Genomic DNA, 11,700 nt, shown 5'->3' with positions numbered 1-11,700 from the left:
TGACTCGCTCTAATGTTTGGGAGACCCCTGGGTGCCAGGCTGCCTCAGGTGATGCCCCCCACGAGGCCCTGCCCTCTGAGAGTGCTCATTCCTGGCTACACACCTCCCTTCACAGGTGAGGATGACACTCACATCACCCCAGGGTTCAAGGATAAACAGGATTAGACTCACACCTGCCGGCTCCATCCCAGCCTCCTCTCTGGGGTGTTCTATGGGGAGATGAAGGGTGGGGAGAGAGAGGAGCCAGAAGCTCCAGGGTTTAGAACCTATTTTGGTTGTTTTCGGTTGTTTAGAATCCACCTGCGAAGCGGGAGACCTGGGTTCGATCCCTAGGTTAGGAAGATCCCCTGGAGAAGGGAAAGGCTACCCACTCCAGTATTCTGGCCTAGAGAATTCCATGGACTGTATAATCCATGGGGTCACAAAGAGTCAGACACAACTGAGTGACTTTCACTTGGTTGTTTTTATTTTATTTTTTTTAACTTTAGATTTTTTTTTTTAAACTGTGGTGGGTCTTCGTTGTTGCACTCTAGTTGCAAGTGGGGGCTACTCTTTGTTGCAGTATGAGGGCTTCGCAACATGCTTGCTTCTCTTGTTGTGGAGCCTGGGCTCTGGGCACGTGAGGGCTCACTAGTTATGGTGCTCGGGCTTAGTTGCTCCAAGGCATCTGGACCAGGGATGGAACCCATGTACCTTGCATTGCAAGGCAGATTCTTAACCGCTGGACCACAGAGAAGCCCTGGTTGTTTTTAAAATATGGTTTAATTGTGTGAGTAAAAACATTAATTCAGGAAATATGAGAAAACAGAGAGAAGCATAAAGGACAGTGCTGCGAACTCAGTCACTCAGTCTTGTCTGACTCTTGGCAACCCCATGGACTGTAGCCCACCAGGCTCCTCTGTCCATGGGATTCTCCAGGAAATAATATTGGAGTGGGTTGCCATGCCCTCCCAGGAGATCTTCCCAACCCAGGGACTGAACCTGCATCTCTTATGTCTCCTGCATTGGAAAGTAGGTTCTTTACCATTAGCGCCACCTAAAGGACAGAACCACCCCAAATAAACATGGGTAATGTTTTAGTGTGATTGCTTCCATTTTCCCTACAGAAGAGTGGAAGCAGGAGATACTGGGTTGGCCAATAAGTTCATTTGAGTTTTTCCATACAATCTCATGGTAAAACCATGAACTTTCTGGCAAACCCAGTATTTTGTAACCTGCTCTTTCTACCTGTTGTCTTTGAAATGTCTTCCTGTCACAGTGCATATACTTCTTGTCCTTTTGCGTGGCTGCCCAGCATCCTGTCACAGGGCCCTGCTCTAGATCCTGGACACAGGCCTGTGAGTCAGGGATTGGATGTGTGCTCTCCCTGGGGGAGTGCTGCTCTAACTTACTGAAGCTGATGGGGGCTCGTGCTTTTCCACAAGCAAAGTTGCCCTGAACATCATGGACGAATCAGGCAGAGGTGGCAGAGAACAGGGTAGGGGCATGATCTTTGAGGTTACAGCCCTGGTGTGGTCACAGTACACTAGGCCACGTGGCTCTTCTGTGTACAGGACAAGAATTAACAGGTATCCTCTCCTGCTGTGCATTCTATGATGTGCTTGTTCCCATCCCAATCACACATATGCAAGACTAGCTCCTTCCCTGACCCTCCTACAGTAGATTGTTCTACTTCTTCTCTGGTTCTCTCCTCCTGTTCTCCAGGGATCCTACTGCTCCCAGAGGGGTTTCATCTGAAACAATCCATCCAGTGGCTCTTGCCAAGGTCACCACTGAGGTCAGCGTGGCTAAACCTGATGGTCAGTCTTCACCCCCATTTCCTGGGCCTATTAGCAGCACTTGTCTAAGTGATTGATCCTATGTCTCAAAAAAACACCCTCTCTCTTTAGCTCCTGGATCCCACTCTTCTTAGTCTCCCTCTCTCTCTTCTTTTGGCCATGCTTCCCAATTTGCAGGATCTTAAGTCTTTATTGAATTTATAACAGTATTGCTTCTTCTTTTTTTTTTTTTTTGGTTGCACCGGGCCTTCATTGCTTTGTCTGGGCTTTTTCTAGTTGCAGCAAGTGGGGCTACTCTCCACTGTGGTGTACGGGCTTCTCATTGCAAAGTCTTCTCTTGTCGACAAGCACAGGCTCTAGGCGCTCAGGCTTTGGTAGTGGCAGCACGTGGGCTCAGTAATTGCGGCACTGGCTCAGCAGTTGTGGCACAGGGGATTCGTTGCTGTGCTCCATGCAGAATCTTCGAGAACCAGGGATCGAACCCTTGTCCCCTACATTGGCAGGCAGATTCTTATCCACTGCACCACCAAGGAACTCCTGCTCCTGTTTTTTGTTTGTTTTTATGTTTTGTTTTTTTTTTGGCCACGAAGCATGTGGGATCTTAGATCCCCAACCAGGGATCGAACCTGCACCCTCTGCATTGGAAAGTGAAGTCTCAGTCACTTGACTGTCAGGCAAGTCCCCTATGGTCTCTGATTTTTTTTAAAGAGTAACTCTTTTATACAGTTATTTATTTTGGGCTATGCTGGGTCTTCGTTGCTGGGTGGGCTTCCCTCTAGTTTTGGTGATCAGGAGCTACTTTCTAGTTGCAGTGCTAGGGCGTCTCATTGAGGGGTGACTTCTCTTGTTGGGGAACACTGGCTGTAGGGTGTGAGGGCTTCACTAGTCACAGCACCTGGGTTCAGCACTTGCAGCTCTCGGGCTCTAGAGCAGAGGTTAATGGTTGTGTCACACGGGCTAAGTTGCTGCAAGGCATGTGGGATCTTCCTGGATCAGGGATTGCGCCAGTGTCTCCTGCAGGTGGGTTCTCTTCTGCTGAGCCGTCAGGGAAGCCCCCTCTGGTCTCTTCTTACTTCGTCTGTTGTCCTCAAGTCCCTGATGACACTGAACCCTGGAGTGTCCCAGTGGGCCTTGTCTCTTCTCCGCTCTTCCCGTGATGGGACTTTAAAAACCAACTGCGAGAACTGACAACTCCCAAATTTTGTGTGTGTCTAGACTTTGGGGGGCCCTGAACTAGACACCAGATGTATACCTGCCATCTCAGCCTGGACACTGCAGCCCTCTTCGTTTTGGGAGTAGCAGAAAGTTTATATGTCCAGTTCTGTTCCAACCCTTGAGAGGTTTCATTCAGGCTCATCTGTTCATGGGATTTTCCAGGCAAGAATACTAGAGTGGGCTGCCAAGCCCTCCTCCAGGGGATCTTCCTGACCCATGGATTTAACCCAAGTCTCTTACATCCTGACCCAGGGATTGAACCCGAGTCTCCTGCATTGGCAGGTGGGTTCTTTACCACTAGTGCCACCAGGGAAGCCCATAGTTGAATTACAGTGTTGTATTAATTACTGCTATACAGGAAAGTGACTCAGTTATACATGTATATACGTTCTTTTTCGTATTCTTTTCTGTTATGGCTTATCGGAGGAAATTGAATGTTGTTTCCTGTGCTATATAGTAGGATTTTTTGTTTATCCATTCTACATATACTAGTTTGCATCTGTTAATCCCAAACTCCCAATCCAACTCTCTCCAACCACTCTCCCTCTTGGCAACCACTAGTCAACTCTCTACCACCCAGATTCCATTCCTGTTCCATAGGTAAGTTCATTAGTGTCATCTTTTAGGTTCCACATGTGGTATTTGTCTGACTTGACTTAGTATGATATTCTCTAGTTGCATCCCTGTTGCAGAAAATGGCATTATTTTCTGTTTTGTCAGTTCAGTTTAGTTGCTCAGTTGTGCCTCTTTGCGACCCCATAGACTGTAGCACGCCAGGCTTCTCTATCACCAACTCCCGGAGCTTGCTCAAACTCATGTCCGTCGAGTTGGTGATGCCATCCAACCATCTCATCTCCTGTTGTCCCCTTCTCCTTCTGCCTCCAATCTTTCCCAGCACCAGGGTCTTTCCCAATGAGTCAGTTCTTAACGTCAGGTGGCCAAAGTATTGGAGCTTCAGCTTCAGCAGCAGTCCTTCCAATGAATATTCAGGACTGATTTCCTTAGATGGACTGGTTGGATCTCCTTATGGCTGACTAGTATTTCATTGTACATGTACCACATCTTCTTTATTCATTATCTGTTGCTGGACATCAGGTTGTTTCCATGTCTTGGCCTTTGAACATAGGAGTGCATGTCTTTTTGAATTATAATTTCATCTGGATATATGCCCAGGAGTGATTGCCGGATCATATGGTAATTCTACTTTTAGTTTTCTGAGGAAACTCCATTCTGTTGTTTTTTAAAAATAATTTTATTTTTGGTGTGCTGGGTCTTTGTTGCTGCTGGGCTCCTCTCTAGTTGCAATGTAATTTCTAGTTGCAGAGCAAGGTCTTTTCACTGCAATGGCTTGTTTCAGAGCGCAGGCTCTAGGGCACATGGGCTTAGCAGTTGTGGCTCCCGCACTCGGGAAAACAGGCACAATAGTTGCTCCACGGCGTATGGGATCTTCCCGCATCAGGGATTGAACCTGCGTCTCCTGCATCGGCAGGCAGATTCATCACCATTGAGCCACCAGGGAAGCCCCATGTTTTCCACTGTTTTAAGTCAGATTGCGAGAATTCCCTGGTGGTCCAGCGGTTAAGGCTGTGTTCCCACTCCAATGGGGCATGAGTTCTATCCCTGGTCAGGGACCTAAGATCCTGACTACCATGCAGTGCCATCAAAAAATTAAAAAAAAAAAAAAAAAACTTGGATATTTTTTTAAATCGCCAGATTGTGCTCCTCTCTGTACAGAGCTCTCTGAAGGCTTCCTAGGCTTGGGGCTAGAATAGATCCTCCCTAAGCCTCCGGAAGGAACCAACCTTGCCGATGATAACTCCAGATTTCAGACTTTTCACCTCCTGAACAGAGAAAGTTGGTTATTCTGTGTTTGGCAGCCCCAAGAATCGAATAGGCTAGTCATGATTTTTTATTTTTTTCCTTTCACTTGCCTTTTGTGAAGCTGTGACCCAGGTTAATACCTACCAGCAAAGGACAGTTCAGGCAAAAAGTTTTGCCAACCTTTTTTTCCCAGGTCCCCTTTAAGAGGCCTTCACTGGACAAAATGTAGAATGTGCTTCACCTGTGCCTATTTCAGATTTCAGACTCACAGGAAATGTATCAAAGGTATTCCCCAGAATGTGCTGTTCCTCTGAGTGTCCCAGCTCTGAGCCCGCATGACCCAAGCTTCTGCTAACTGCTCCCTGTTCTCCTGCCCGCTTGCCACCCTAACTCAAGCTACTGCCACATCCACAAGGCCCTGGAGACCCTTCAGCTCTTCTGGTCATTTCCTCTCTTGCCGCTCTCTGGTCAGCAGCCCGAGAACTCCTGCCGGTTACAGATCTGTTGTCATTCCACTGGCTAGAAGCCTTTCCAGCCTCCTGTGTTTGTAAGTCAAGTCTGAACAAGTCTGTCAGCCAAGGCAGACTCTGCCCCACTGGGTTACCGCTGCAGATGTGGCTCAGAGAAGGTCCCCCCGTTTCCTCCTCAGCAGACTGGGTCCCTTTTCTCATGTCTCCCTGCTTTCTCTGACACTGAGTGGAGAGGAGAATAAGGGAGCATCATGTTACTTGCCGCTTGGGTACTCAAGAGAAATAAACGAGAGACAGAAGTCCCCTGAAGGTATGTCAGGGGACATGAGCTGGGACAAAGGAAGTACCACGTCCTGACAAATCCAATCTCAGTGGTCAGCTACAGGGTTAAGAGCTGGCGGTCTGAACACAGAACACAGCACACAGCCGTTTACTGAAAAAGAGTCAACTTTAATTGTAACTGACCAGCCTGTACCCAGGAATGTCTCTGAACAATCGAACAAAATCAACACGATAAAACTGTCCTATTGAAGAAACCAAGAGCTTCTGTCAGCCCCAGAGGTTCTGAGGGCTAGGCTGAGAGCAGCCCGTTCCCATTCCTGAGGCTGGTTCTGTGCCCCACAGAAGTTTCTCATCCCACAGGGAGGGCCGGAGTGGGTGAGGGACCAGTCCCCTCTTCCCAACATGCTGGGGTCTCTCAGAGTCACCGGTGGGGCATACCTTTCCCCCCACCCCAGTCCTGTCCTAAGGTAAAGGGAGACCCTCTGGGCATCACTGCCAAAGCCAGGGAACAAGGCGAGGCAGCTCAGGTGCCTTCCTGGACTCTCCGCCAAAGTTTTACTCCAGTCTGCTCAGCTGGTGCCCGATGCCCAGGGTGCAGATTAAATAAGATATGCGCTAGAGGAAAAACTCACATGCCCCATAATCTCCACAGTGCAAGTCACAGAGCAGAAGAAAAAAAACCAAAACCACGGCCCTAATGAGAAGCAACAGCAGCCGGCCCTCAGAAGACGCGCTCAAACTCCGTCTGGTTGGTGGTGGCGGGATTCCGGCTCTGGTTGGTAGACTGCTGGGTGATCTGGCTGCCCTTCCGGCGTGGAGGTGCCAGGTACTCGAACATGGATGTCAGGTGGGTGGACAGCATGCCCTTGAGGTCCGAGGGCATGGGGTCGGACCAGAAGAAGTCATGGTTGAGGGCGTCGTCGCTGTCGATGCGCTGGGCGGGATCCAGCACCAGCAGCTTGTCAATGAGGTCCAGCGCGTAGGGGTCTCGCACGTAGGCCTTCAGCCTGTCCTTCACCTTCCGCTTCTGGCCCTTGACCAGCTCCACTTTCTCAAACAGCTCGTACTTGTCCACATTTGGCCACACCTGGGGCAGGGGGGAGGCGTGGAAAGAGGATAAGAGTTAGTCCAGCGGGGTATGTGGCTGGTCCACTGGTCAAGTACGTATTCAGTGACCGGACATGTCTCTGGTTCAGGACTTCCCTGGTGATCCGATGGTTAAGAGCTGCCTGCCGATGCAGGGCACATGGGTTTGATCCCTGGTCTGGCAAGATTCCACATACCATGGAGCAACGAAGCCCGTGCGCCACAATGACTGAAGCCCGGGTCTAAAGTCAGTGCTCCGGAGCAAGAGAAGCTCCCCGCACTGCAACTAGAGAAAGCCCAGGCGCAGCAATGAAGATCCAGGGCAGCCAAAAATAAATAAGTAAATATGTACAACTTGCTCAGATGCTTGCAGACCACCCCAGAGGGCAGTTCAGAGCCCTTTGCAGTCAAAGCAGCAGTGACCACAGACGGGACACGGGCATGGAGTACCATTTGACATGAATCACCTGGGACACGTGTGCCAAGCCTGACAGAACCACAGATGTCTCATGGCACAGAGCAGCTGAGGTGAGGCGCTCAAGATGCCCCGCCGGAAAACCCCAGTAACTGGGGATGCGGCCGAGACCTGACGTCTCCATGGCTCTAAACAGCAGACCCTGACCCTCCACAGCCACCTGTCCAGGTCAGGGCTTCAACTCCATTCTGTGCCCCCCTCCTCCCCCACCCCCCTCGGCTGTGTGTGGCCTGGGGGCCCTCCAGGAGGCAGGCTGTGACGCACCTCAGGGGTGATGGAGCCGCAGAGCTGGCTGATGAGGGCGAGCTGGTGCTGCTCCGTGTTGCCCTGCATGATGGGGCTGTGGGTCCACATCTCCGCCATGATGCACCCAGCGCCCCACAGATCAATGGGGGGGCCGTAGTCCCGCTCCCCTGGGAACAAGAGCACACCAGGGAGGGCCCCCTGAGCCCCACGGCCTCCGGAGAGGCCACGCCCCTGGGGCCGGTGGCTCAAGAAGCCCTGGCAGCTGGGGTGCTGAGACTGAGCTGAGCGCCCAGCCCCTGCTCCCCTCTGCCAGCTCGGGAGAGTCCTCACCGAGCAACAGCTCTGGGGGCCGGTACCAGAGGGTCACCACACGGTTGGTGTAGCGGTTGGGCTGGCTGTTCTTGGCCAGGCTGAAGGCCCGGGCCAGCCCAAAGTCCGCCAGCTTCAGAACCCCATCGCGGGTGATGAGCACGTTAGCCGCCTTCATGTCCCGGTGCAGGATCTGCAGGAGGCACAAGGCGGAGGGTTCCCAGGGGTCCCTTAGCTATGCCCACCCCGAAGTGAGCGCAAAGGCCAGCCCAAGCCTTGCTCTCTCCTCCCCCACTCCAGCCCCCACCTTGTTCCTGTGGATGTAGTAGAGGCCGTTAAGCAACATCTGCATGACCCTCTTGATCTCAGATAGTGTGAACTTGACTAAGACGTTGCTCAGCAGCCCGGCAAGATCATGCTCGCAGAAATCAAACACCAGGTATATACTGCCTTTGCAGCGATTATAGGGGGAAGCTGAGGCAGGAAGAATGAGGAGGAGAGAGGGGGAGGCAAGAAAAAAAAAATCAAGAAACCTCATATGCAGCTCGTTTCCCCCAAACTAGCTCCCAACCCCCTCAACCCATGGCCACCCGGATATCCGGGTACCAACTCCTTCATAGGTAAAATATTTTCTGAGTGCCTTCTCTGGGCCGGGTGCTGTGGCAGGCCCTGGGGAAGCACCTGCTCCGATGAAAGGACCAGAGAAAGCAGTCACAGTTGGAATGTCTGGGTTAAGAAGAGGCAGTGTAAATGTGTCCAGTTTCAATTCCACAAACAAAGCCTCAGTTTCTCCATCTGAAAATCGGGACATGATCCAAACAACTTACCTTTGGTTCGACAGATCTCAATCAAGTTGACCACATTCTCGTGTTTTAGAAGCTGGAGGATCTTGATCTCCCGCAATGCTGTAATGGGGAACTGGGTGGGAGAAAAGACAGGAGGAAGTCAAAAGTGGGTGAGCACACTACAGACCCAGGAACTGGCCATGGGGTCCACACGAAGGGTCAAAGGTTGGGAGACAGAGTAAATGCACAGCTCTGAAATTAGTTGTCTCAGATGCCACATATGTAAAATGGGAGTAACTCTGTACCCCTCATAAAGAACTGAATGAAATGAATCAAAATAATTTAATGAATGAATTGCAACAGTGATACTTCACACAAAGGTTCTGTAACCAGTCATCAGACGCTCTGCAGTTTCTTCAACCTTGTAAATTTTAGCCCTATGCCTGCGTTTAGCCTGTTTGACAGTTAACCAATATATAATTAAAGTAGCGAGTCTGTGGAAAGCTGGACCAGAACACACGTGTGTGGCAGGACAGACTGTTGCTTTTCAACTGAACACCAATCACCTTTTTAAAACCACTGCATGCAATTATTATCATTATTTTATATATATATTTTTTGCATTCAACGAAATTAAACTGCAAGGAAAAAGTGTTTAAAGACTTCCTAACTTCAAAACCCCAGGGGCACTGGGTGCAAGCATAGGCTCCCCCTCCTGGCATCAACCATATTCACCTAAGAACGAAGTATCAAAAGCTCTAAGACATCTGAATTCAAAGACTGAACTGGGAAGTCAAACTTCCTGTAATATGGAAATTTCCAAACACCTAATCTGAATCTATTACGTTGAGAGTCTCAAAAGCAGAAAGGTGGAAACGCAACCTCACGCCCAAGGGAGCTGGCCGACCTGCCCACTCCACCCCACCCCATACTCACCCCCTCTTTCTCGTTCTCCATCAGTACCTTCTTCAGGGCCACCTTTTGGCCGGTCTTGCGGTGCTTTGCCTTAAACACCTCCCTGCAGGCGGAGAGGGGGGACCCAAGAGGGCTCTTAGAGGCCGTTTCCGCAGGGCCCGCCCCTCCCCCACCAGAGGAGAGCCGGAAAGGGAATCCCGGGCGGGGCTGGGCCGGGTCCCCCAGGGCACTCGGCTACCCCACCACGCGGTGACTCCCGTCCCTTCTCGAGTCTCAACCTCCTTCCCTCTGCTCCTTGCGCCTCACCCGGGCGTTTCGCGGAGAGATCCCGCTCCACTCACAGGCTCCTCTCTGCAACCCCTCCCTGCCCCCCCATCAAGGGCCTAAGGCTCCTCCCCGCCGGCCGACTCCTTCAGGCCCCGGCGGGGTGGCGGTGCGGCCTAGCGAGACCAGGGGATAAGTCTGCGTCTAAGTGGCTTCCCGACCAACCGGGCCCGGGTCTGGGCGTCCCGACGTCGGCCCGAAGGGGTGCAGGATCAGGAGGCTCCCGGTCCCTGGGGGTGGGGGTGGGGGGGCCAGCCTTACCCGAAGGTGCCTTGGCCGATTTTAGCGAGCTTCTCATATTTGGTCACCTCATCACAAAAAGGGCACTCCACCGAGTCGTACTGCTTTGCCATGGCTGACTCCAGTGCGCCGCCGCCGCCGCCGCCACCTCCTGCCACCACCGCCGCCGCCGCTGCCGCCGCTCCCGCTCCGGGTCCCGCCGCCGTGCTCCAGGCCCCTCCGCGGCCGCGCCACTTCCGCCTCCACGGCCACTTCCGGCCTCGAGGCGCCGACCCCGCCTCTTCCGCCCGCCGCCCGGCGCCAGGCCCCCTGGGACTTGTAGTTCCCGGGAGGCCAGGAGGAGCCGAAGCTGCAGAGGCGCCTCCGCCACCGCCGCTGCCCCCGCCTCCGCCGCCGCCGGCGCTGGCGGCGGCCCCAATCGGGGGCGCGGGGAGTCGGGGCGCCGGGGCTGGGGCTCGAGGTGGTGCGTCCCGCTGCATCGGCTCGGGCCGCCGCCGCCGCCGCTGCCGAAGCCGCTGCCGCTCTGGCGCCCGATCCGGGGCCAGCCGCAGTGCCCTGCTCCTCCTCCTCCTCCGACGGCGCCGCCTCCGCCGGGCTGCGCTGGGCGCCGGGCGCGGGGGGGATGGGGGGCGGCCCCCCGAGCCGCGGCCTGGGGGCTCCCTGGCCGGGCCCGGGCCCGGGGCGGCCGGGCGAGGGGGCAAAACGGAAACAGCCGATGAGGAGGCGGCCCGAGAGCCCGGGAGGGGGCGCGTTATAAAGGGGGAGGTGCCCGGGCCTCGCCCTCCCCTCCCCCTCCTCCCGCCCCCTCCCTCCTCCTTTCCACCCTCCGCGGCCGCACCTGCCGCCGCCGCCGCCTGCCTCCCGCCCGCCCGCCGCCCTCGGCGCGTCACCGCCCGCGGCCCCTCCTCCGCCTTCGGAGGTGGGGCCCCGCGCTCAACACCTGGCTTCGGGGCGCGACTTGCCGCGTGCCTCAGTTTACCCGCACATGCCAGCCGCAGCGGGGAGTCCCTTCCTCCCCGGCTCGGGGTTTCCCTACCCGCCCCCCACACCCCACTCTACGCAGGCGAAGACTAGAGGCGCCGAGGGAGCGGCCTCGGGTCCGGGGAGGGGAGAACGGGCCCCCACCGCCGCCTCCCCGGGCCCCCGCCGACCCGCCGTTGATATGGCAAGCGACAGCCGCCAGGGGGCGCAGCTACATTGAAGGTGGTGAGCCAGCAACGCCTGGGCCTTCCAGTCCTGGACCCCCACCCCGTTCTCTGGGATACAGAGATGAGACCCACAGGACCTTGGTTCCCGCCAAGCTGCTCCCTAACTGGTCGCCCCCCGGTTAGTAGTCAGAAAGGTAGCCGGCATTTCGTCGGCCCCTCTTGTGTGCTCAGGAACTGCTGGGCATTCCTGCCGAATCCTGAATCCATCGCCCCATAGTCAGGATCACTAACCAATTTTACAGAAGAGCACATTGAGGCTTGGAGAGGTGAGGTCATTTGCTCAAGGTCACACAGTAATAAAACTGGAACTCGAACCTTGTCTATCTGAATCCGAAGAGGATTCTCTTGATTCAGACTATTTACAGTCTGTCCAGCAATATAGCAAGTGGTGCTGTTTGAGGCCTGCTGTCCTTATGCCAGGTTACCAAGCCCACCACCATTCACCATCTCCTCCTCTGATCCTATGCCTGCTTCTCCTACCCTGGCCCTTCTTCCCCAGCAGCTTTCTGATACCTTCTGGCTCAAGGAGCCTCCTGTATCTCCCTC

At 54.1% G+C, this 11,700-nt stretch overlaps 1 protein-coding gene across 1 annotated transcript; it reads right to left on the bottom strand.

The window, feature by feature from the left end:
- Positions 1 to 5,713: 5,713 nt before the first annotated feature.
- CDK9 (cyclin dependent kinase 9) lies at positions 5,714 to 10,760 on the bottom strand. Its single transcript, XM_020874924.2, has 7 exons — positions 9,968 to 10,760; positions 9,404 to 9,485; positions 8,510 to 8,600; positions 7,990 to 8,156; positions 7,704 to 7,875; positions 7,392 to 7,540; positions 5,714 to 6,653 (listed from the first exon to the last, which is right to left on the bottom strand). The coding sequence occupies exons 1-7, from the start codon at positions 10,423 to 10,425 to the stop codon at positions 6,288 to 6,290; spliced, it is 1,485 nt and encodes a 494-aa protein (XP_020730583.2). The 5' UTR covers positions 10,426 to 10,760; the 3' UTR covers positions 5,714 to 6,287.
- Between the last annotated feature and the right edge of the window lie 940 nt (positions 10,761 to 11,700).

Source organism: Odocoileus virginianus, chromosome 2, assembly GCF_023699985.2.
Source record: "Odocoileus virginianus isolate 20LAN1187 ecotype Illinois chromosome 2, Ovbor_1.2, whole genome shotgun sequence".
Classification (NCBI taxonomy): Eukaryota; Metazoa; Chordata; class Mammalia; order Artiodactyla; family Cervidae; genus Odocoileus; species Odocoileus virginianus.
The sequence above is the reverse complement of the archived record's forward strand: the minus strand, read 5'-3'. Positions and strand labels throughout refer to the sequence as shown.